Below are 26,726 nucleotides of genomic sequence, written 5' to 3'. Positions count from 1 at the left end.
ACTCAAGATCCCCTAGAGAAGGGAATGGCAACCCACTCCAATATTCTGACCTAGCAAAGCCCATGGACAGAGGAGCTTGGCAGGCTATAGTCCACGGGGTCACAAAGAGCTGGACATGACCGAGCAACTGAGCACACACATGCACACTCACCACCAGGCACGCATTCTAACCCCATCCAAGGCAGGTGAGAACGAAAGCATGGAACGGCTTTGTCTCAAAGGGAAATCGACCTCAAAGAAAAAGTTTCTGAGATGCTACATAATGCTTACGGTCCTGAGACTGAGGGTTGACACGTGAGCTCCCAGAAGAGGGGAGGCTGGAAGCATCATGTCAACTACCAGGGAAGCAAGACCTTCCAGAGGAGAAGCTTCCACCAACCGCCTGTTCTCCAGGTTACAGTCACCTCATTTGTAACCTCAGCCAAGGACCAGTCACATCCTGGGAAGGGAAGACACATCCCCAGACTAGTGGGGTCAGTTAACACGTGTGAATCAGGTGATGCATGGAGAGCTCTTACACAAGTGATGAGTACTAAGTAAGCATCAGTTCTCACTGTGGCATTGCTATATTCCCTCATTGCCTGACACTCCCACCCGATGCTCGCTGTGTGTTCTTGTGCCTAAATCTTAACATCTCTGTGCCTCAGATTTATTATCTGTAAAACATGAACTTGGGCAAATTACGGGAGATGGTGCGGGACAGGGAAGGCTGGCATGCTGCAATCCATAGGGTCACGAAGAGTCGGACACTACTTAGACTCTTAGACATGACTTAGACTCAACAAAACAAGAATATGATGAGCAACCACACCTCACGGGGTGGTCGAGAGACTCAAAAAAGAGTCACATACAGACACGGTTAGCTGAGGCCCTGGCTCAGAGCTGATAGTGGGTGCATAGCTGTCATAGTAATGAGGCATTAGCAGCATCTAGTTCCAAGGACCAAACCAGCTCAACACCCAGGTTCGATCCCTGGGTCGGGAAGATGCCCCTGGAGAAGGGAATGGCAACACACTCCAGTCTTCTTGCCTGGAGAATCCCATGGACAGAGGAGTCTGGAGGGCTACAGTCCATGGGGTCACACAGAGTTGGACACAACTGAGCGACTAACACAAACCAGGACTATCAAAACCCTTCCTCCCTTCAAACACAAACTGGTCAGATAGTTTTTACAGATGCCAGCAGGGAGGTGCATTTTTGTTGGAAGAACTTACCTTCTTCTTCCAGGCTCTAAACCAAAAAATTAAGACAGAGAGGCTAACGAATATATGGACATAGCTACTGTCCATGGAAGACACAGTTTGGAAAACAAAATACAAGAATTTCCAATTCAACTGGGAGTTTATGGGGATGAGGAAGTGCCTCTGAAACAGGAACAACCCAAAAAATCCAGGACACTGGGTCACCCCTACCCAGTAATATTACACCCCCCCCCCAATAAAATGGGTTATGAACACACACAAAGAAAATTCCAGTAGGTCTTGTGAGTGAGGAAGCTGCTGATGAGCATTAGAAACCCCAGCCCCCAGTGGTGGAGGCAGCGCCTCCTCTCGGATCATTAAGCACTTCTTGACCTGATTCTCCTCTGAAAGCCAGACTGACCGGCTGAATGAGCAAATCTAAGAATATCAACCCTGCACACCATCTCTGCTGAGATCAACAATGCTTCAGGAACCAACCCCTGACCTGTCTGGGGATGAATGGCAACTGGGTTTGAGAACGTATTGACCTTGTTCTTCGCAAACAAATACTCCCTGGGGTCTCTCGGGGATGGGGGAATGAATAATCAGCTGCTCCGCTAGATTGCGCTTCCTGCCCTCTCTGCATCTTCTGTCATGTGAGTGCGTGTGAGTGTGTGTGTGTGTGTGTGTGTGTGCTGCAGGGCCCTGCGGGAGCCAGGTAGAGTCCACTCCCGAGGCCCCAGGACTCAGAACTGGTCTTTCTGTCCGCACCCCATGCATGCCCTGTCTTCCCTGGGAACGGGCTGAACCACCTGAACTCCAGTCACATCCTTTTTCCCTGAGAGACTAAGTCTGCACTGGCCTCTACCAAAGCAAACTCAGCATCAAAGATGCCTTGTGAGATGCTTCATTTGTAAAAAGAACCCTGAGACCAAAGATGTGGGAGAGATTCAGCTTGTTCTCTCTCCCACTTGGGGGTTCATGGTGCATAGCCTAGTACAGCACCTGAGAAGTCCTGTAAAGGAAAAAAAATAGAGACCTGTTTGACCATGTTTGATGCAGACATTCCCAAACTTATTTGATGACTGACTGGCCATCTATCCATCCACCCATCCACCCACCTATCCATTCATCCATCCACACCCACTCATCCATCCATCCATCTATCCATCCAATCATGTATCCATCCATCCATCCATCTATCCACCCACCCATCCATCCATGCCTCTATCTATCCATCCATGCATCTATCCATCTGATCATTTATCCATCCATCCATCCATCCATCTATCCACCCACCTATCCATCCATACCCACTCATCCATCCATCCATCCAACCATCCATCCATCCATCCATCCATCCATCCATCCATCCATCCATCCATCCATGCATCTATCTATCTATCCATCTGTCTTGCTGTCTATATGAATATCTGGCTATTGAGAGTAATAAATGATGTCAGCCCTTGGGCAAAGTTCTTTACTCTTTCTCCCAATTCTCCTCTTCCTATTTCTTCACTTTCATCAGAACCTTTGTGACCATCACCACCACCACCACCACCACCATCATCATCATCACAGTTGCTATGAATTCAATGCTTCCTTTGTGCCAGACCCTGTCCTGTACTAATTTCAACAGATGCGTTATCTCAGGTGATCCCCTCTAAATCCCAATGAAGGAGATTCTGTTACATTTATTGCATCAAAGACAAGAACACAGAGCCACTGAGAGGGGAAGTAAATTGGCCAAGAAAACAGAGCTACTAAATGCAGACCTGTACCTTGAACGGGCCAGAAGTCCTAGTGCATAAAACCTAAGAGAAACCCTTTTGTGCCTACGGCAGTCATGAACACACTCTAAGAAATTCAGGCCTGGCCTAAACTCAAGCCCACATCTCCTTTGCCCTCAGTCACTCATTCTCAAGTACCCTAATTGCCATTAAAGCAAAGCCAGACAAAACCATAGCCTGGAAAGACAGATGGACAAGACTTGAAGGCTAGGAGAAGGGCTGGCCTCCAGTCCCTCCCACCCCACCCCACTGAGTCATCAGGAAGCAGAAAAACACCTCCCGAGGAAGAGGAGGTCTAAGGCAGGAGAAATGGGCTGATACATGGGAACACCTGCCAAGAGTAACCACGAAAAGGAAAAAAAACAAGACGACAGAGTGATCCAAGAGAAAAAGCCCTAAAGAGATGACCCTGTGTCCCATCTCAACCTCCAGCGCTCCGTATCTCCTTGGGCCATCTTGTCCCTGGCTCTCTCTTCTATAAATGCCTCTTCTCGCGGTGAAAAGATGGTTCTTCACTCTTATTTTTGATGCATGGACCACTCTGAGAATTTTGCCCTCATCCCATAACTCACAAAATGTTCCATATCATGGCAGGGAGCTGATGGGTCCTCTGACACCCATCGGTGGACCCATGAGGGGCCTCTGAACCTCCATCAGATTTTGAAGTATGTGGCTAACATGTGCTGTGTCTTTTGGAAGGAAAAGTGTGGAGAGTCAGAATCCCTTTAGTCAGGCTCCCAGTGACAGATCAGGTGACCGTTCTTGCCTGGAATCACGTTGCCCAGCCCTGTGAATATACCCCCGCCAATGAAAGAACTCTCACCACAGTTCAGCAGGAGTGCGAGTTTCAAGAAGGCAAGAAAATCAAACAATTTGGGGAGATGCTAAGGCACTGCATATTGTACAATCAAGGAGTAAGTGTGCTCGGGCATGTCTGACTCTTTGCAACCCCATGGACTGTAGCCCACCAGGCTCCACTGTCCACGGGATCTTCCAGGCAAGAATACTGGAGTGGGTTGCCATTTCCTTCTCCAGAGGATCTTTCCAGCCCAGGGACTGAACCCATGTCTCCTGCATCTCCTGCTTGGGAGGTGGATTCTTTACCACTGAGCCACCCAGGAAGCCCCAAATCTAGGCAGACACTAAGAAATCCGAACACACACCCTTAGCCCTTTTGTCTGACAGTGAACCATCATCTCAAGATAAGGTCTGCCTTCTCTGAGCAGAAGCTTTCACCTCCTCTTTCAGGCCAAGAAAGAGACACCATCAAGCCAAAGAGTAGGGGATTTCCCTGATGGTTCAGTGGCTGAGAATCCGCCTTCTAACAAAGAGGACACTGGTTTAATCCCAGGTCGGGGAACTAAGGTGTCACATGCCGAAGGGCAACTGAGACACCACAACACTGAGTCCTCACTTTAGGCAACACGCAACAACAGAAGATCTGGCATGCTGCAACCAAGACTCAGAGCAGAAATGAAAAAAACAAACAAAAAAACCCACCAAAGAGTGTGTGTTAGGCATAGAATGTCACCCACCAAACCCACGACCAAGCGCTGGAAGAGAATGGAGATGGGACATACACATCTGTGTTTTCAGAGACCACGCAATCTGGTTCTTCGGCCACGATAGAGACAGGAGGGACCCAAGACCAAGCCATGCAGCTGAGCATCTAAAGTCGGAGCCAAGATGCTGACCACTGCAGATGGTTTCTCTGCGACGTCACAGCCTGGCAGCTGGTGGCAAAAGAGAGCCCTGACAGGTGGTCTGCTGGGCTTCCCGGATTAGCCGTGCCCTTCTGGGGCACACTGGGGACATCTAAAGAGGAACCACCCGGAGTGATCTCATTTCCTTTCTGACTCGACATTACCATCTATTTTTAAATATTTTGGGAACAAACCATATATATCATTTACTATTTGCCAGGCACCTTCTAACCCCTTTATGTATTCACTCGTGTAACCTCTTTTTTTTTTTTTTCAGATGGTAAAGAATCTGCCTGCAATGCAGGAGACCTGAGTTCGATTCCTGGGTCGGGAAGATCTCCTGGAGAAAGGAATGGCAACCCACTCCAGTATTCTTCTCTGCAGAATCCCACAGACAGAGGAGCCTGGCAGGCTACAGTCCATGGGGTCGCAAAGAGTCGGACATGATTAAGCACCTAACACTTTCTTTCACTTGATTTATAATATTGTGTTAGTTTCAGCTGTACAGCTTCAGATTCCATTATAGGTTATTACAAGATATTGACTGGAGTTTTCTGTGCTACACAGTAGGAATATTCTATCTATTTTATACATAGCGGTGTGTATCTATTAATCCCACTCTATCCATCCCCTTCCCCTTCCTCCTTCGGTAAGCATAAGTTTGCTTTCTCTGTGAGTCTATTCTGTGAATAAGTTGATATGTATTTTTTTTTTTTAGATTCCACATATGCATGATATAATATTTGCCTTTCTCTGTCTGACTTATTTCACTTAGAGTAATAATCTCTAGGTCAATCCATGTTACTACAAATGGCAATCTCCCACTCGTCTTTATGGCTGAGCAGTGCTCCATCGTGTGTGTGTACACATATACCATATCTTCTTTATCCATTCACCTGCTGATGGGTGTTTACATTGTTTCCACGTCTTGGCTATTGTGAATAGTGCTGCTATGAACACTGGTGTACACATACCTTTTCAAAGTAGATTAACTCATATAATCTTTACAACAACTCTGAAAGCCAAGTTTTGCTACTACCACTGTATGACGGAGAGGGAAAGTGAAGCATAGAAAAGTGAAGCCACTTGCCCAGGATCACAGAGCATGTGGGTGGTCCAGCCTCAGGCAGCCCCATGTATATTTTCTAAAGACACATTTTTGGAAAATATATTTCTGTGGGTCTCCAACTGACTAACAGAAAACAGAATTTTCTTTTTATTGTAATATGTACCATACTGGCTAAGAACTCAGATATCAGGCCCATACTGAGCTTAGGTTCAGAATCTGGCTCTAACTATTCCTGGCTCTGTTGACCTGGGTGAGCTACTGAATGTCAAATAATTCACTTATAAATTTGGAGGTAATAATACTTTCTTTACAAGGTTGTTGTGGGGAGTGTTCTAAATAATGTAGCAATGCACTTGAAATATTCCTTGGGCTCGAGTCCACTTTTGTGAGTGTGGGGTTGATTCATGGTGGTTGGTTATATGGTAGCCTGATCATCTCCATTTATACAAAGGCCAGAGCATTTAAGGGACTGCTCACTTCTCACTGGTTGACCCCAAGCATCCCAGCTCCATTAATAAACAAAGCCCTATATTGCTTAAGCTAGTTCCTGAGTTAGTTTTCTGTCCCTTGCAACTACTATATACTGGTTACTCTTGAATCATCAAGAGTACACATACATGTAAGCTTTAAAAAAGTCATCCAAGATACTTTTTGCTTATCTGTATCAGCAAACATTTTATAGAACTTTCAAGTGCCAAACACCCTTCTAAGCACTTTAGAAACTAACTGATTCAATCTTTTAACAAGTGTCTGATTCTGGTGCCCATATTAGCCCCATTCTACAGATGAGGAAGTCTCATTCAGAAAGCTCAAATCATTCATGGCTAAGTTGAATGGGAGGGCCGTAGTCAAAAATCAGGTCTGTGTGATTCCTCTTCTCGCCTTCCATTCCTGAGGATTCTGGTGTATTTGCTAAATAAGGCATCCTGGAAATCTGCGAAGGAGCCAACACCAGCTCTCAAGTGTGCCTGCGTGCGTGAATGTGTGCTCAGTCGTGTCTGACTCTCTGCGACCCCATGGACCATACTCCCCCAGGCTCCTGTGTCAATGGAATTTCCCAGACAAGAACACTGGAGTGGGTTGCCATTTCCTCCTCCAGGGGATCTTCCCAACCCAGGGATCAAACCACGTCTCCTGCATTGGCAGGTGGATTCTTTACCGACTGAGCCACCTGGTACCTATATCATAAACCTTGTCTCCATGCTGAAATCTCCTGTAAGTGAGCCCGAGGAAAAACTGCATGAATGGTAAGCAAGAACTGAAATATTTCCTTCCAGAGAAATCCCACTGCTGCAGAGCCATGACAACACAGATCAAGCTATATTCAGACCCAGACCCAAAAACAGCAACCTGACATCAACCCACCACCATCCACATCTTCTTTCTAAATAATGTTTGGCAGAGAGTGCTGTTTGCCCCTTCTCCAAATAAAACTCACTGCGCTGGGTCGTCTTGAGGAGCGTATTTTTATGCACACCCACCTATCACAGATCTGAACTCAACAAGTTGGCATTCCATAACACAATTACTGTGTTCGTTCACATCACCCCCCAACGATATTGGATAGAGCTCAGGGTAGAAATTCGCAGATTCCAGGGTGGACAGCCATGTTAGGGTTACAACCCAGACCTCACTTCCTTGGAGACTCCATGGCTGACCTCAAAGCTGAATACTTCTTTTAAGACCGAAATAGAACAAAGGGACAAAAGGGAACGGAAAGATTTAAAATTAGGATAAAAAAAAAAAAAAGAAAGAAAGAAAGAGAAGGAAGCTTGGCACTGGACTGGCCTTCGTTAAGCCGCTTGAAACTTACCAACGATGCCCAACTTTTGCTGTGGTTTATCCCCATATGTTCCCACACTCCCTCTGAGACCTAACTTTTGCAGGCGCTATTTATCATTCTGGCTAGCGGTGTGCTCATCTGCCTACCATGCTAAGCAGCCCTCGTTGTTATTTTTATAATTACTGGGAGTCTTTTTCATGTTGCACTCCGCCAGAATCCCAGCTCACCACACACCTGCTATACTCAGAACACATGGAGAGAGGGGGAGGGTATGACAGTAAAGATGAGGGGAAGATGGCCTTCCTGTTTGCAATGAAAAGCAAAATCAAGAATAAAGAAGCCCCTGGGTACCATTTTTTTTCAAGGCTATACTCTGGGCTAGCTTGTTCTTTATCAAACACTCAATGCTCATTGAAGAGTTTGTTTATTAAAATAAATGTTGTACTTTTTAAAACAAATATGAATTCCTTTTGTCATTGTAGTGACCGCAGTGCATATCATCATCCCCGATTTATAGATGAGAAAACTGAAACAAAGAAAGGTAACTTGCCAGTGGGCACACGAGATTTCAAGGGGCAGATTTGGACCTGATTTAAATCCAAGTGCTCTGCAACCATTCTACTAGACTGCGTTCTCGTCAGCATCACCACCAGCACCAAACATCAGCATCATTGCCGTCTCTATTGTCACCACCAGCACCAGCGCCTTCACCACCATCAACACAACCACCATCATCAGCCAGAGCATCACACTCCCCCCCTCTACACCACCATCACCACCAGTTCCTCCACTGCTATCACTACCAGCATCAGAGCCGGTACCACCACCACCACCATCACCACCTCCATCACTGTCATCACGACCAGCATCAGACCCAGCACCACCATCACCACCACCACCTCCATCACCACCATCAGGACCAGTACCACCATCACCATCACCACCTCCATCACTGTCATCACGACCAGCATCAGCATCAGCAGCATCATCACCACCTCCATCACCACTGTCAGGACCAGCATCATCACCACCATCACCATCACCTCCATCACCACCATCAGGACCAGCATCAGCACCACCATCACCATCACCACCTCCATCACCACCATCAGGACCAGCATCTGCATCAGCAGCATCATCACCACCTCCATCACCACCATCAGGACCAGCATCAGCACCACCACCATCACCATCACCACCATGAACACTATCACGACCAGCATCAGCATCAGCATCACCACCTCCATCACTGTTATCACTCCCAGCATCACCACCTCCATCACCACCATCAGGACCAGCACCACCATCACCATCACCACCACCACCTCCATCACCACCATCAGGACCAGCACCATCACCATCACCACCACCACCACCAGTAAAATCATTCCTGAGCTCTCATTTGCCAGGGGCTGTTTTGGGTGCTATACGAATCACCTCATGTCAGGATCATGACAACCCCATGTTACCAGTCCCGCTATTACCTCTATTTCACAAATGTAGAAACGAAGCTCCAGAGAGGTTAAGCGACAGGCCCACTTAGCTGGTCAGAGGTCCATAAGATTCATAATGTTTTAAAGATTCAGAGCCACTTCTGCCGGACACCAACAGGAATGCATCTAACTCCCGAGCTCCCCTGACCAGACGTGGGGGATGGAGGCATTGCTCCTGAGACATTTCATCCAACTAGCTCTCCACTCCTCACTCAGTATTTCAGAAATCTGCTGCTAAGAGGGGAGAGGTCACACGTTCAATGTGGGTGCCATCCTGTGTGATAACTGCTACCAAACCAGGTGTGGGACGAGCAACTGAGATTCAGAGCCCTGGCCAAGTAGACTCCAGGGAGCACAGGCTGGAACTGGCTTGTAACTCTCTTTGGTGAAGCCCCCTATATTCCAAGGTGGTGCCTCCTGAGATATTACCATCCACATTACAGTGTTCGCCTGTGGCTGAATACTTGCAGTGGGGGGTGGAGAATGTCACAGGGAATATCAGGCTTATTTTTCAAACTTTTCCCTCCTGTCCGTCTCTTGTATCAACTCCCAGGGACCGTCATCTTGCGTCTGAAATATCGCAGCAGCTTCCTACCTGAGTCTCTGCTTTCAATCTCCTCCCCTGCCAGTCCTGACTCCACAGAATAACCCAACTGGTCTTTTTAAAGGCTAAATTCAATCATCTTTGCCCCCTGCTTGAAGACCCTCTGTGGGGAAGGAGAGGGTGAGACAATTTCAGACAGTAGCACTGAAACATATCCATTACCATATGCAAAACAGATAGCTAGTGGGAAGCTTCTGTCTAGCCAAAGGAGCTCAGCCCAGTGCCCTGTGATGACCTAGACGGGTGGGTGGGAAGCTCAAGAGAGAGGGGATATGTACACATTTACGGCTGATTCATGCTGTTGTCGGGCAGAAACCAACACAACATTGTAAAGCTATTATCCTCCAATTAGAGGTAGATTTTTTAAAAAGGCCTCTGCGTTCATCTTTTTTTTTTTTTTTCTTTGTATTTCTCTTGGATTAAAATCCACCCCCACATGGATGCTTCTAAACCCCTGTGGCTTCTGGCCCCTGTCTCTTCTGCCCTAACTCATTGTCCCGCAGGCTCCCTTGCCTGTCTCAGCCTCCCCTGAGATCACCCAGGCTGGGGGCACACACTCTCTGCGTGCCTGGTCTCCCCACCCACCTCTTGTCCACTTCCTACTTGGTCTCAGTGTCAATGCCATCTTCCTTAGAGAGAACACTCTTCACCTCTGAATCCAGCCCCATTCTTTTCTGTGGACCCTTCTTTCTGACCATGGACCACCACTTGGAATACTGATGTACAAAGTGATCACTAACCTCAACACACAGTGAGCTCCATGAAGGAAAAATGACGTTGGTTTTTCTTTCCTGTGTCTCTTTAGGGACTGACCTCATTTCTGAGGCAGACCAGAGGCTAAGTAAACATTTGTTGAATGAGTGAGCGATTGAATTAATTATTAACCAATTACTTAAGTGAGAGAATGAGGCCTGAGCCAGTCATCATGGGTGTCACACGCTTTGTTGTAGATGACTCGGTAGAGTCTCAGCAGTAGATTAAGAAGTGTGAGGAACAGTTTACAAATGGCCAGTCTTCTCCAAGAGTCTGGGATAAACTTTCAAAAGTCTGTCTCACGTGTCAGGCGAGAGTTGTCTTATGTAATATAGTAATTGCTGGCTTGAATTAAAGACATCATTATTTTGGAGAGTTGTTCTTTTTCTGATATAAAAAGTGAAGGATCCACCTCTTATATGAACACATCTCTTATATATCATCTTCTTGGCATGCTACATGATTAAGGAGGAAATGTGATTTGACTTTTGGGGCGGGGGGAATGGACAATTTCCACAAAGCCAAGAAAAGCTATCAGAATAAAGGATTGTTTATTTGGGTGAATCACCAGCTTTGCACAAATCCCAAGTGCTAATTGCATAATGGGTCTTTACAAAATGCCATAATACGGGTTCGGCTGGTGTCTCTGTTTTCGGTTTGAAAAATAGATTGTTTAATAACCCATCAAAGCTATATGTAAACCGAGTAAACAATGGAGCAGATGTTGACTGCTGTCTTGTGCCTCGTAGACATAATTAAAGACAATGAGACACTCAACGAATGCATAGAATGGAGGACAAACACAAACGCAAAAATCAGTACAATATGAATGGAAGTTGTGTGCACTGGACACCTGCTTTCTCAGTCCAAAATGCTGTATCATATTTCCTGTGATGGCAAGCGGCTGCGCCGTCCTTTATTTACTTATGTAAATATGTACACTCTGTTCTCCACTTTTCAAGACGATGAGACTGGGAAAGGTAGTCTTTGCAATTGAATATTTGTTTCCATTTCATGACTGCTGACTAAGACCCTGGACAGTTTCAAAAAACATTTTTCATTTTCTCATAAGCCTAAATGTGAAAAAGAACCAGTTAGCCAAAACGTTCACATCTCTGAAAGAAATTAAAGCCCCGGTTTGAGTGAGGGTTGGTTGCAGCTTTATTCATTTGTCTCTGCGTTCAATCTTTCATGCATTATTTAGGGAATCTACTAAACTGACATGTTTATTTCCTAAAAGCCTTACATCTGTTTTTTTTTTTTTTTTAAAGTCAGGCTCATTTCTATAAAATCAAACTTTCGTCTTATGGTGAAAAGAAGCCTGTTGGATAGCATATGTAAAGTATGATCCTAATTTTCTAAATATTCTGTTTTCCCCTCAAACTCCTACTCAGATCTCTGTTAGTTGTCATCAATCAGCTATATAGGGGGAGAAATAAAACCACATGCAAAATGAAATGAACAATACAATGAAGAGAACACATGTGCAATATCCCCTCTACCCCCTCCCCCCAGAAATTCAGGACTTTTCTCTGTGGATACCTTGAAAAAGGAAGGGAGGGTGGTAAATACACCATGTGACTATATCATTTTTCCCCTTTAATTAGGAACCAAAAAAAAAGGGGGGGGGGGGATGAGGGATTAAAATTCGCTTTTTGTGGCTCACTAGAGAGGAGAAAGTTTCCAAGATCCAGAATTCTCAATTCAGAAAAGAAATATCCTCCCTCAGGTTTAAAATGAAGCCAAGTCCTTTTTCTGTGAATAATTTAAGGAAAAAGAAGTAAAGCCTAAAAATCCCATTGTTTAAAGAACACACGTTGTCCTATTGACTTGCAGTGAAGGAGGATTCTGTCTTCAGCACACTCGCCATCTCCCTGGTCTGTCATCTTTGATGGCATGAAGGAAGCGGGTGGTTCTAGTGTGGTCTGCATCTCTTTATGCTAATAAAACAGTGTCAGCCCATTTTCACAGACAACACCATAAAGCATGAACACCAAATGGTAAACAAATAGGGCCGTGACACCCCTGTGAAACAAACGCGTCAACCCTGAGACACCTGAGACAGATGGCACCCCTCCTTCGTCCATTCTTTATAGGAAGGCAGTGGAGACGCCCCGGGGTGGATCTGATTAAACCCACACCACACATACACACGCTCACACACACACACATACACACTCACACACACACATACACGCTCACACACATACACTCACACCCACACACCCCACACACACGCTCACACACACCCACACACACATGCGCACACACACGCTCACACACACACACACACACATGCTCACACACACCCCCACCCACACACACGCTCACACACACACGCTCACACACCCACCCATACAGATGCTCACTCACACACACACAGACGCTCACACACCCACGCTCACACACACACACACACGCTCACACACACAGTCAGAAGCTCAGGAAGGTTGTAAAGCACTAAATTCTTCTGATTGATAAAGCAGTCCTCCACTGCCTTGAGGAAAACAGCCTGGTGAGCCCGGATCCCACCCCCAGAAATTCCTTTATTAACAGGACCGGGCCGCACGTGAACAAAAGCAGTGGCTTGGGGTGTATAAATCATTAATACGGTGTGGGCAGTGACTGCATTTCCTGTGTTGGTTGGAGAGCTCCTCAGCACAGGGGGATCTGGGGATGAGAGCTGGCGTCGGGACAGACAGGCCGCTCTTCTCCCGGTGCATGCCATCCGCTCTCCCCTCCGCGGCTCGCCCGCTCCCCGGCTCACCCCCACCCCGCCTCACAGCCTCCCGTGTGCTGCGCTTTCAACCATCATCAGAACGACTTAAAATGGCAAACAGCTTCCGAGTCGAGATATCTCCAGACTCTTTCTCTTTTTGACACATTTTGCCTTGGAAAGGAAAAAGAAACAAGGGCATGGTTAGGTGCAGAGGGATGGCCTAACTGAAGTGGATGTATATCAGGCGGGGCCCGCGCCCTGCAGGGCAAGCGGGTGGTCAAGGGGCGAGCACAAACCCCAGAGCTCAGAAGCCTGGTTCTGGAGGGAGACTTGTGTGTGTGTGTATGAGTGTGTGTGTGTGTGTATGAGTGTGTGTGTGTGTGTGTGTGGCGCGTGTGTTAGTCGCTCAGTCGTGTCCGATTCTTTGCAACCCTATGGACTGTAGCCCTCCAGCCTCCTCTGTCCATGGGGTTTCTCCATGCAAGAATGCTGCAGTGGGTTGCCATGGCCTCCTCCAGGGGATCTTTCCGACCCAGAGATCGAACCCAGGTCTCCCACGCTGCGGGCAGATTCTTAACCTTCTGAACAACCTGGGAAGTCCCTGGAGAGATCCAGCCTGGTTTTAAGTATGGGCGCTAAAGCACGTGCGCGCGTGTACACACACACACACACACACACACACACACTTCCATCTAGGCCTCCCATCTTAAAAATAAAAAAAGAAAGAAAGAAAAAAGATTTCATATTCCTATCAATCCCCCTGGAGGCCTTTTGTGGGGATTAAAAGACATAATCCATGTAAAAGAGCTTAGTTTCACGTGCTTGTCATGAAGCACAGAAAAGTTATTATTTCATTATTTTTTATTATTTTTTCATCATCATCCTCCGCACTGAAACCGGCTGAATGTTCTGTTTACCCACAAGACCTAACAAGCCGCATCTCCAGCTTGTAGAGGAGTCTCACTTTTTGAATGGAACAGAAAGGAGACTGAAGAAAGTAGAGTTCTCAAGAATCCCTGACTACGTGCTGTTCTAAACGGAGACCCCTAGTGGAAGGTTGTGCCATTGCGCCCTGAAGAGAAGGACTTTTCCACTTGGCTGTTCAAAGCTAACACTTGGAGGTTTGGGAGGGGGATGGTGAGGCAGAAGGAAGGAAGCGAAAAAGCTTTACACAGATTATTTGGATGAGAGAACCTGTCAGAAGGTTTAAGTAGAGACGATCGATAAACCCAAAGCCCAGCCTTTTACACGAGGTGCTTTTGCATTTCCAGAAATTCCAGGAGTGGTTCATATGAGAGGGGTGTGAGGCGGGGAACCCCGAAGCTCTGTCCTTTTGCTTCAGAACAAACAGGACGCATGATGGGAAAGACTAGAGATCTGTTCAAGAAAACTGGAGAAAGCAAAGGAAGATTCCATGCAAAGATGGGCAAAATAAGGGACAGAAACGGTATGGACTTAACAGAAGCAGGAGAGATTAAGAAGAGATGGCAAGAATACACAGAACTATAAAAAGAAAAAATGGTCTTAATGACTGGATAACCACGATGGTGTGGTCACTCACCTAAAGTCAGACATCCTGAAGTGCAAAGTCAAGTGGGCCTTAGGAAGCATTACTATGAACAAAGCTAGTGGAGGTGATGGAATTCCAGCTGAGCTACTTAGAATCCTAAAAGATGATGCTATTAAAGTGCAGCACCTAATATGTCAGCAAATTTGGAAAACTCAGCAGGGGCCACAGGACTGGAAAAGGTCAGTTTTCATTCCAATCCCAAAGAAAGGCAATGCCAAAGAATGTTCAAACTACAGTACAATTGCACTCATTTCACATGCTACCAAGGTTATGCTCAAAATCCTTCAAGCTAGGCTTCAAAGTATGTGAACCGAGAACTTCCAGATGTACAAGTTGGATTTAGAAAAGGCAGAGGAAACAGAGATCAAATTGCCAACATCCGTTGGATCATAGAAATAGCAAGGGGATTCCGGAAAAAAAACATCACTTGTGCTTCACTGACTATGCTAAAGCCTTTGACTGTGTGGATCATGAAAAACTGAAAAATTCTGAAAGAAATGGGAATACCAGACTGTCTTACCCATCTCCTGAGAAACCTGTATGCAGGTCAAGAAGTAACAATTAGAACCTGACATGGAACAACTGATTGGTCCAAAATTGGGAAAGGAGGAAGACAAGACTGTATATTGTCACCTTGTTTATTTAACTTATATGCAGAGTACATCATGTGAAATGATGGGTTGTGTGAATCACAGGCTGGAATTCACTGCCAGGAGAAATATCAACAATCTCAGATATGCAGATGATATGACTCTAATGACAAAAAGTGAAGAGGAACTAAAGAGCCTCTTGTGAAGGTGAAAGAGGAGAGTGAAAAGCTGGCTTACAACAGCATTCAGAAAACTAAGATCATGGCATCCAGTCCCATCACTTTATGGCAAATAGATGGGGGAAAAGTGGAAATAGAGACAGATTTTCTTTTCTTTGGCTCCAAAATCACTGTGGACAGTGACTGCAATCACAAAATTAAAAGACACTTGCTCCTTGGAAGAAAAGCTATGACAAACCTAGACAGCATATTAAAACTCAGAGACATCACTTTGACAACAAAGGTCCGTATAATCAGAGCTATGATTTTTTCAGTAGTCATGTATGGATGTGAGAGTTGGATCATAAAGAAGGCTGAGCGCCATAGAATTTATACTTTCAAATTGTGGTGTTGGAGAAGACTCTTAAGAGTTCCTTGGACTACAAGGAGATCCAGCCAGCCAATCCTAAAGGAAATCAACCCTGAATATCCATTGGAAGGACTGATCCTGAAGCTGAAGCTTCAATCCTTTGGCCACCTGATGCGAAGAGTTGACTCATTAGAGAAGACCCTAATGTTGGAAAAGATTGAAGGCAAGAGGAGAAGAAGGCGACAGATGATGAGATAGTTGGATATCGATCCTCAGTCAAGACAGCATTGTTGACTCAATGGACATTAGTTTGAGCAAACCCCAAGAGACAGAGAAGGACAGGGAAGCCGGGTGTGCTGCCGTCCATGGGGTCGCAAAGAGTCAGACAAGACTGAGCGGCCAAATGACAACAAAGAGGACACGATGACATGCATGCCCTCTGGCAGAACAGCTCCAGGATCTACAAATGCACGTGTCAGCTGGACCATTCATCCCCAGACTGGGACATCTACCCAGACATCCGTCAAGGACCCGGCCATCACCAAGCCCCGGAGGGACTCCCCTGGATTCTCCCGGTGACCATCTTCACTTTAGCTGGCTCCCACACAAGGAAAGCTTATGGGAATGAACTTGAAAGGGAGGCTCAGGTCTCGGGCATCCAGAACAATGACATTCTGAATAGAAATAAGTGAGGCCCCTGCAGTGTGATTCTGTCAGCTTTTGAAAGTAAGTAACTTTGTTACTGACAAGAGCAAGATGATTTTTATTTCCCCTCCTCCTGTCACAGAGCATTAATTGAATTGTGCAGCCACTTCACAAGCCACCAGCAGGACCTACAGGGGTCGGGAGGAGAAGGGGGAAGAGAGCCAGGACAGGTAGGAGGAACCAAGAGACCTGAGAGAGACCCCGAACCCCCATATGCCTCGTGTGTGTCCTCAGCAAGCCATGGGGGCAGGTATCATGTTGATTTGGGAGAGACGGAAAATAAAAAAATGATGTTCGATAAACAGATGCTACTTCTTTTAACACAGGTATTCATTCATTCTTTCATTCACTTTTTAATAAACACCCATTGGCCGCTCACCCTGTCCCAGACGCTGCGCTAAGGATTAGCCTTAATCTTGCAAAGAACAGTATGAAATAGTTATTCTTACCCCTATTTTTTTTTCACAGAAGGCAATTAAAGCCCCTGAATCACGTTAAGCAACTTGCTCGATCCAGTTGGATCAGCTAATTGAGTAACAGAGCTGGGATAAGCCTTCCGCTCACCACTTCTGTCCTACATACCGCTCCGGAGACACCAGTTCTTTCAAAGTAGGCTTTGCAAAAGAGCTGACACCAACTGGTTCTAAAATAATGTTGGTTCCTCAACTGAATTTTGGAAGGATCTTGAGATGGGCACTTGGAGACTGCGACATGTCCACCCCATCATTCCTTCTGCTTCTTTGGAGCCAATGCTGCTCACTATGAGAGATAAGGACCCATCCACTGGGGAGGGGGTACCTCTCAGCTCTCACTCCTGCCTAAGAGCAGAGCTCGCCCCATGCCTGGAGAAAGCAGAACCATCTAAAGGAAGAGCTGGGATATTCACCGTTATTTTCTATCAGGAGGATCTAGTCCTCGAGGTGAGTCCCAGGCAAACATCAGATGTCGAAAAAGAAAAGGCTCATTAAGACTGAACCTTTTGTGCATTTACTCATCAGGGCTGGGAAATCTGAGGCTCTGAAATCCTATGGTTGCCTGTACTTTGTTCCACGGCTGCAAAGATAAAAAAAAAGAAAAAGTCATTACATCCCTAGGAACACACACTCACCTTCTGAATGCTTTTTTTTTTTTTTTAATCTGGCTCCAGTTCCTAATTTTGATTCTGTGTGTGTTCAACTACAACATAAAGAACAGGATGAAAAGAGGGGGAGGCTTTTCCTCACCTGGGAACCTGGTAGAGTGTCAGAGACCAGAGCACCACTTTCTGCCCAGTCCCATCAACTCAAAGCCCCCTGTGTTAAATATATGGCTATAAACGTTAAATAGGGGCTTCCCAGGTGGTGCAGTGGTAAAGAATCCACTTGCCAATGCAGGAGACACAAGAGAATTGGGTTTGATCCCCGGGTTGGGAAGATCCCTGGAGAAGGAAGTGACAACCCACTCCAGTATTCTTGCCTAGGAAACCCAATGGACAGAGGAGCCTGGCATGCTACAGTCCATGGGGTTGCAAGAGTCAGACATGACTGAGCACAGAGGATAGCACAGAGGTGTTAAATACATGGCTATTTTCCTCTACTGTGGACTCTGACTACTGCTCTGGCAAAGAGGACAAGAGGTGACGCAAAGAAAACTAGAATTTTGCTTTCTGCAAATTGGGTCGGGAGAAATGCACCATTCCAGGCAAGGCGTGGAAGGGGATTCCTCGGAGAGCCAATGGACCAAGGCAGTGTTAACCAAAGCATGGCACTGCACCAATGGTTCAAAGATGGCACCCGGATGGACAACTGAATGGACCCTCTGTGAGGATGGGGTTGGGGCGGGGGGGCGCCTTGCTTTGTTTTAGAAACAATCGAGATGATCAGCTGGCCCCTAATAGGAGCTCAGAGACTGAATGAATGAACATGTGAATGAATAGATACTTCAATGTACAAGTATTTCAATGTCTGTTGGGAAAAATACTATCACAGCTGTGATATGATGGGATGTCTCGATTCATTTATTAGTGTGTTTATTTTGGGTTTGGACAATCCACTTTGAAGTTCAACACATAAGTGAACACTAAGTAGATGTCAACTGTTGTTGATGAGTGAGTTGGCAAAAATTAGGAAAGGGATGCTTGAATAACATTTGAGAAACTCTGGGCCACATTCATTGTTTTTGATGTAACAAGCCCACTCACTGTGTAAGCACCAGGATAAGGTTTTGCCAGAAGATACCAGCAAGACTCTCGGAGCTCCACAACTAATGTCCTTCTTAGGGCTTCCATCAAAACCCTCTCTCCACTTGCAGTTTCCAAACCTGTCTCCAAGTGTCCCACAGAACAACTCAGGAGTGGTTTTGTCTCGTTTGTTCACTGGACACTCATTTCTGTCTTTTCTCCCTTTCTCAATGTGGCCCACGTGGGTAACAGGCTTCCCTGATGGTTCAGATGGTAAAGAATCTGCCTATAGTACAAGAGACCTGGGTTTGATCCCCAGGTCAGGAAGATCCCCTGGAGAAGGGCATGGCAACCCACTCCAGTATTCTTGCCTGGAGAATTCTACGGACAAAGGAGCCTGGTGGGCTACAGTCCATGGGGTCACGAAGAGTCAGACACGACTGAGTGACTAACACACACACACACACACACCTTTTACTTATAGGCTTCCCAGGCGGTGGTGCCATCGGTAAAGAATCCTGCCAATGCAGGAGATGCAAGAGACCCAGTTTCGATCTCTGGGTTGGGAAGATCCCCTGGAGAAGGAAATAGCAACCCAGTATTCTTGCCTGGGAAATCCCACGGACAGAGGACCTGGCGGGCTACCATCCGTCGGGTCACAAAGAGTTGGACACGACGGAGCAACTAACACTTTCCAGAGGGTAACAGAAGCCACAGTCTATCCACAGAGACCATCGCACTGGTAGGTGACCCAATTCCACCACTTACTGTCTCCCTCGGTCTCTTACATCCTCTTTTGCAGATGAGGCAGGTGGACCTGCCCTTCTCTATTCATTCATGAAACCCCTTTCTCAACAACTCACACATCCCCATATCCCTTACCCTCAGGTCAGGAAAATCATCACCTTTCTCCTGGGACTCACCCGGACCCAGCCGTCAGATAAAGCCCAACAACCAGTAAGTAACTGCCGCTGATCCTCACCCATCACCCTGCTCACTTCCTGAACATCACTCTCCATGATCTGAGAACACCTCTTGAGTCCCTTACTTCTGCACCATCTATTCTTCTACTAGAATGTCAGCCCCAGGGTGGCGGAGATCTTTCCTAACCATTGCGCTGCATCATCCTTGATGCCTGGAAACCATTTTGCGTGGACAGATGAAAGAATGAATGATTGGAGGTGTAAGGGGACACGCCTGTAAAAAGCAGGGACAGTCACTACCTCCTGTGCCTTTAAGTACATTCCTCCTCTCGCTTCTCAGGCTCAAATGCATTCACTCATTCATCCACTGCACATTTTATTTTAGGTGGACAACTACTATGTCTCAGACTTTCTTCTAGGCATGGTGGGTAGAAGAAAACAGAAATGAAGGCGTCTCTGCCACCATGTTGCCTGAAGTCTAATAGGTCTGGACAAGCCTAGTAAAAGCTCCCTCTAAACCATCTGATGCTTAACAAATATTTCAAGTAAAATTTACATGATATTTGCTTTAACAAATATTAAAAGTAAATTAACAAGAGAGCACTCAGAAGTAGGGTCCCAGGCAATAACAGAAAGTTGTCATCTTTTACCCTTTTTCAGCCGAGATCCATCAGCCAGGACCACTGTATGCCAGGAAGAGCAGAAACGGCAATGACACCTTTTTTTCCCCCAAACTATTTCAGGAGCCAGAAAGTTCTAACCATAGAAGCGCTTTCCCAAGCCTATAACAGGCTCAAGAATGGAACTGGGGGTCCTTTGAAAAATCCCTTCTCTAAGAGTTTCTTCCCACAGCAGGTCTGCTCATTGCCCCCAGCCTAGTGCGGTTGAAGGCCGAGGCCAGGGCCCTCCTGGGCTATTGTGCCTGAGAGCTGACCCACTCTGACGCAGCCCCTCTGAACCGGCCCAGGCCAGGCAAGCCACATCAGGTAGACAGTCCCAGAGGAAACGCCCAGCCCTGCCAAGTTCTCGTGGGGCAGCGTGCGGGGAAGAGGAAAACTTTACTGATGAATGGAATTTTCTTTGCCTTTCTTCAGTGAATTAAACAGCACACTGGGACACCTCTCCCTGTCCATCAAAAAGGTCTCTACAGAAGGGGCAATTACACCCACACTTTGTCATCTCTGCTCATTCACAGGACAACCTCTTCTGCACGTCGTGCCGACGAACCAACCTGATTTTGTTTACAAGGCTGCAATTTCTCTTCCAGAAGACTATTATTTGCCTGACAAACGACACTGTTTTCATCCGGCCAAATATGAATAAACAAGCATTACGTTTTCTCTTGGGGGCAGAGAGCCTGGTTAAATGAATCAGAAAACCCTAAAAAAAGATTGTCTACCCTCCGTCCATCAGTTACTGGACAATTACTCAAGGGCCGGCTGCAAGGAAAACAGATGGCGTGAGTGCTAATAGGATGGGCTTTCTGGACTCAGGCAGAGGCAGGAGCCGCCGGGTGTGTGTTCTGACACGGGGAACCGCCACGAAATGGCAGACAGAGCTGCCGAATAGCGCAGGACTCGGGTCTCCGGACTGACAGATGCTTACGGTTTTTAGGAATGAATGCTGGATGAAATATTCTCCAGGCTGACATGGCCCAAGGAACCCTGTCGCGCTCCCCCACCCCGCTTCACCACAGGTCCCTAAAAACAGAAGAGACAGAGGCTGAACCTCGGCCCACCTGAGATATGGGCCTTTTAAGAGGCAGACAAGAGCCCCATAATTTATGTCTTTCCCCCTTCATTGGAAAAATCAGAGAAACTAGGAAAATTGGTTAATTAGCCAGTTTATGACATGCGATCTCTCTACAAAGAGACACGAGGTCCTCGGTTCTATCGGAGAGCCACCCAGGCTTGGGAATGAGCTCATTCCAGCCACTTAAATTCCTTAAACAATTCAGACATGAAGATAATCTATCCTAATTCTTTTCTGCATTATTGACACTATTGACTCCCCCCGATCCACAGCACGATCTAATAAATCAACACGGGATTAAGCCGAGAAGAAAGAAGGTGATAAAATGCCATTTGGTCCTCTATAAATCATCAGATGAAGCAGCACGAGGTAAGTAACTAGAATGAGAATTGAACTTCTCTGTGCAGCCATCATTGTTAGGGCCTCCCTAGCGTGTCCCAAATTTATAACCACGGCAGGTGCACGGGGGTGAGCGCCCCCCACCCCCAACCCCGTCCTCACTGCCTTGGTGTAAGAACCATCTTCCTGGCGACTGGGAGCTGAGATCCACTTGCTAATTAAAGACAGAAAGGGTTGATATGCAGGTTTCAGTTCAACCGCTTTCGATCTGAAGGTGTCCATAGTGAGCAATGACTTCATTTACCAGGAATTACCCTTTGTACAAACCACTTCACTATTTAAAACAAACCACATGGATCATCATTAAGCAGGGGAAAATGACCGACTGGATATTGACAGTGGCACCGTCCACTTCAGGGGACGCCCCCCCGTCCCTCCCTTTTAATGTGGAATTTAAGCATTTGACTTGTTTTCACATTGAAGCTGATAAAAAGGTTCTCAGTGAAAAGGATCTGACAGATGAGAAGCTTTCTTAGAACAGGACTGGGAGACACAGATCGGGGTTTAAGAAGAGGGGAAAATGAAGTTAATATGCTACTGATCCTCTCCCAGGGAGTTAGAACTGAGTGTAAAACAGCTCTGGGGGAAATGTGGCATGCAGTGTGAGTCAGGCAACAGACCTTGTCTGTTCTGTCCATATGCTTACCATACCTTACCAGGCAATGATCTTCGGCGCATGCCCTGTGACTTTAGGATGGACATCAAGCATCTCTTTTTTGTTGTTGTTATGAAGAATGTGTGTGTGTGTGGTTGTTTTCTATTTCTCTGTGAAAAACACTACGTATTCTCTTTTGACCCCGCTTGTAGTAAGCCCCTGAAATTCTGAATCTGTATTCAGAATTTTCCCTCCAAGTCAGACTGTTGAAATGGGTACCCGCTTTGGAAAGCTGGGCAGAGTCTGTACTGGGGAGGTGTGAGTTTGAAGTTCACCTGAGAGAAGTAGATTCGCCACCAAAGAAGACACCAGATAAAGATGCTGCAGTGTGTCAAGAATGGAGGCTGAAGCAGAAACTTGCCCTGGATGGTAAGCCCGAACCCAGAACTGTTACAAAGCTTGCCTGTCCCTTCCACCTTAAAAATGGTCCAGGGCCCCAAGATCGCCGCTCCACCCTAGAGGAATACAAAGGTGGGTACACCTGTATGTGATGACATCACTGGCCTCGAGATCTAGATGCCAAAATGACCACTTGACATGATCCCAACCGTAGTAACATCTCTGATGTGAAAAGAGAGGAGAAAAAGGAAAAAAGAAAGAAATTGTAACTGCAGGAAAATACTCATCTAAAGCAGAGTCATTGGGGAATAGCGATCAATGAAATGGAATAAGTCAAATAATTTTAACACCAAAGTTGCCTCTTCTGTGGCCTGAATAAACAAGTTTGTTTTCTTTTTTGTTTTTTTGTGGCAAAATGGTTATGTCGTTTTCACTTGGTCATTCAGGGTAAACACGATGCTGAGGTATCCAGATTGATTTTTGCTTTTATGAGTTGTCTTAGGAACAAATCTGGGAGGGTTTAGGAAGAGAGGTGAGATGTCAAGGCTAAGGCAAAGAAAACGGATGACGAAGTCATTTTCCTTCAATACTGGATGAGAAAGAAGCACCATTATAAGCTTCATTCCAGGAAAATGTATTTTAAGGAGGACTCAGGGGCCCCTAATCAGAGTGTGTGCCTTTAGAAAACAGAATGATAATGTTTCCAAAATAAGAGTCGTGTTTTAATTATGTTCTTATATAACTGGTGATCTGAATGACCAAGACTTCTGAAATATGTTTATTTCTAAATAATAATAAAAGAAAAATGTCTCCAATGAAAGTGTCATTTATCATCAGTATGGCCCGATCCAGCCAGCTGATCAGCTTTGAAAATACAGATTTAGCCCTCCGATCATCAAAATTAAATAGAGATGCAGTGATAGTTATAGATTAATAGCAGATAGAAAACACTGTAGAGATGTACAGATAGGAGACGTATAGATGGTAGCAGTAAGTGGTTCGTGGAGACTGAAGTGAACTCTTTCACACCCTTCATCAGCCAACTGTCTGGACTGCTAAATAAAAGCAATGACATGAGACGTGTCCACGGACTATCACGCCAGCCGTGGTGAGGAGAGATGACCTGAAGATAAAGCTCTCCCACCCTGAGAGGGAGCCTTTAGCGAGGTGGAATGTATGGCTGGAAAACCTGGTTCTCAACCAGACAGGCAAAAATACATGTCTGCCTTACTATACTTCAGGCATTAAGTGAAACTCAGGAAAAATGCACACACACAGACACACACACACATACACACACCGCATTCTGATGTACGTCGGCATCACCTTATCAGTGCTTTCATAGAAAGCATTATAAGCCCTTTCAGAGACTGTGGAGAGGGTGCCTTCCATGGTGCATGTCACAGCCCACCTTCATCTACTGCCATATGGAACCACAATGCTGATTCGGTCACTTCTAAATATTTGTGATGGCTGCCAAGATCCCCCTTGAGCCACCCCTTTCTAGAGCAGAAATGTTTCTCCCCCTCCTCCATAGACACTGCCTGACTGATGCTAAAAAACCCTGCATTTCTCCTACATAACTTGTCCTTTGAGAGGCAAGAATAACCTCTCATTCAAAGTCACTGCCTTCTTTCCTAAGTTGTGCCCCCCAAAGCAAAGCAATTTAACAACCTAGAAGGAAGAAACATGAATTTATTCTTTAAAAAGAGAAAAAAGGAACATGCACAAAGAAACCATGAGCACACTGAACACTTGTAGTATTTTACTTGCTAGGTAATGCTTCTCAAATTGATTAATAAATAACATGAAAGAAGTGAATACGGCAGGCAAAAGATCAACTCATATTAATAATTTGATTAAATTCAGCTGAGGTTTAGCATCTGTAGAAAGCTCCTTAGGAGAGTCTTCTGGTGGGTAACTGGTATAAAACACACACACCCAACACACACACACACACACACACACACACACACACACACACACTCACAGCAAAGGCACAGAAATGGTAGAAGCAGATGAATCATATCATATGTTACCAATAACCTCTTGGGAAATGTTTCCTGGCACAACTTTCTTAATGACAAACGGGATAAAACACTATTTCAAAGGATAAACCAGTTTGGCCCTAAGATAGTAAAACAACGAGAAAAATAAAAAAGGTTGTTCTCCAAAAGACTTGAAAGAGAAAACGCGCCTAAGAAATATTTTTTTTCTGGAGGCAACCAACTTGATGACAAATTACCCAAATGTTCAAAGCAGAATCTTGACATTTTATGAATACGCGGGGTCTTTGGAGCACGAGGCCCCTTGGAACACTTGTAAAGGAAGTTTAGTCAACCACAACCACACACACTTAACACATGGGACTCTTGAAGGGAGTCAATGGAAAACAGATTAAAAGACTACAATCAGGTTAACTCTTCCTAGAGCAGGATCCGTGATCCTGGGAAGGGAAGAGGATTCCTTCAACTCTGCCAGTTCACATCCACAAGCCCTGTCCAGTGAGACAGAGCTGGGCTAGTCACCCCATAAGGCAATACTGACCCTGGTTCCCAAGCCTTGGAACCAAGTTAGGCGGTCGCCCTACTAGTAAAGAAAGAAAGAAAAAAAAAGAAGGTCCGAGGGAAACACCCAGAGAAAGACAAGAGAGAAGCAGAGTGAAAGATTCTGAAATAGACACAGAATGGAAAATAAAACGCAGAACCCATCAACAAGACCGTTAAGAGAGAGGCGGGGGGGGGCGGGGGGGGGGGGAGCCTTTATCCATGCCAACAAAGACTGCATACTAAACCACTAGCCTTCATCACAGCATCCCCTGTGAGTTTACACGCAGGTTCCTGGGCTGACACGCTCCAGAAAGCCGAAGGCTCGGATCCCCAGCGGGCGGAACATAGCACAACCCAGACAAACTTAAGGAAACAAAAATACTCAGCACCTACCCACCGACATATATGTTTTTTGCACTCCTTATTAAAGAGGCTGAATGAAAACTCCAGACACCCAAATGCCTCCGCAAAGATCCAAACTCTTAGCATCAAAGAGGTCTTAGGCTCAGATCGCCACCGGACGCACGAACACGAGAAAGAATGCGAGTGATTTAAAAAAAAAAAAAAAATGCAGTTTGCAATTTTAAACTCCCGATACCCAGGTTCAGCTTCAGGCGTTCAAAGTACCCAGAGAGCAGCAAACACAGCCAGGCGCGGGGTGTCCGGGTTCCACGGAGAGCTAGGGGCTCCGATTCCCACCCCTCCGGTCCAAACGCAAGCATCCCCGGTTCCCCAAACCCATCCAAGGTACCAGAGCGCTTCCCAACGACTCGGGTACCCAGGCCGCCACCGCCGCCGCCGCCGCCGCCGCCGCCGCCGAGCCCCGGGGAAGCAGCCACCGAGGGAAGAAACGCGCGCCTTACCTGCTGTAAGTACATAAAAGTCAAGGCACACGAGAGCTGGGGACACATGCCCACGTTGGGGAGCGCCACGCAGGTGGCCCCCGTCAGAGGATGCTGCATGCTGGCGTCCGCCGAGCACGAGTGGGCACGCTCGCATGCAACCGCCGCTGCTCTTTGCCTGGCCGCTACAATTTTTTTTTTTTTTTAATTCTGCTGATTATCTAAGTCAAAACCCGGCGCCTGTCTCCCTTCTCTCTCTCTCTCTCTCTCTCTCTCTTTCTCTCTCTCTCCCTCCCCCCCGCCGCACCCCGCGTCGGTCCGTCCCTCCTCCCTCGCTTTCCTTCCCGTAGGTTGTGCTAGATCCCGGCGGCGTTCATCTCTGCCTCCAACTAAGACACTTGAGAAGGCCGGGCAACTATTTTGTTCCTTTCGTGGCTGTAGCTGGTTGTTGTTGTTGTTTTGTTTGTTTGTTTTTTTTTTCCCTTCTGGTTGTTGGGCCTGCTTTCTGAGGCCCCGAAAGTGGAGGGTGTCCCCTGGCCCCCCTGGCCCCGCGAAGATGGGAAAACCAGCAAAGGCAACTTCTATGGAAGGTAGGGGGGGGGGGGGGCGGAGACCCTCCGG

General features: G+C 46.4%; 1 protein-coding gene across 3 annotated transcripts in view; it reads right to left on the bottom strand.

Moving 5' to 3' along the window:
• The window catches only part of LOC133064008 (RNA binding protein fox-1 homolog 1), a 436,966-nt gene extending 410,741 nt beyond the window's left edge, over nucleotides 1–26,225 (bottom strand). For all 3 annotated transcript variants that reach the window (XM_061153952.1, XM_061153950.1, XM_061153951.1), the window contains exon 1: nucleotides 26,127–26,225. In XM_061153952.1, the coding sequence (XP_061009935.1) occupies nucleotides 26,127–26,225 (99 nt within the window). The remainder of the gene's footprint in view (nucleotides 1–26,126) is intronic.
• Between the last annotated feature and the right edge of the window lie 501 nt (nucleotides 26,226–26,726).

Source organism: Dama dama, chromosome 10 (assembly GCF_033118175.1).
Source record: "Dama dama isolate Ldn47 chromosome 10, ASM3311817v1, whole genome shotgun sequence".
Taxonomy (NCBI): Eukaryota; Metazoa; Chordata; class Mammalia; order Artiodactyla; family Cervidae; genus Dama; species Dama dama.
The sequence above is the reverse complement of the archived record's forward strand: the minus strand, read 5'-3'. Positions and strand labels throughout refer to the sequence as shown.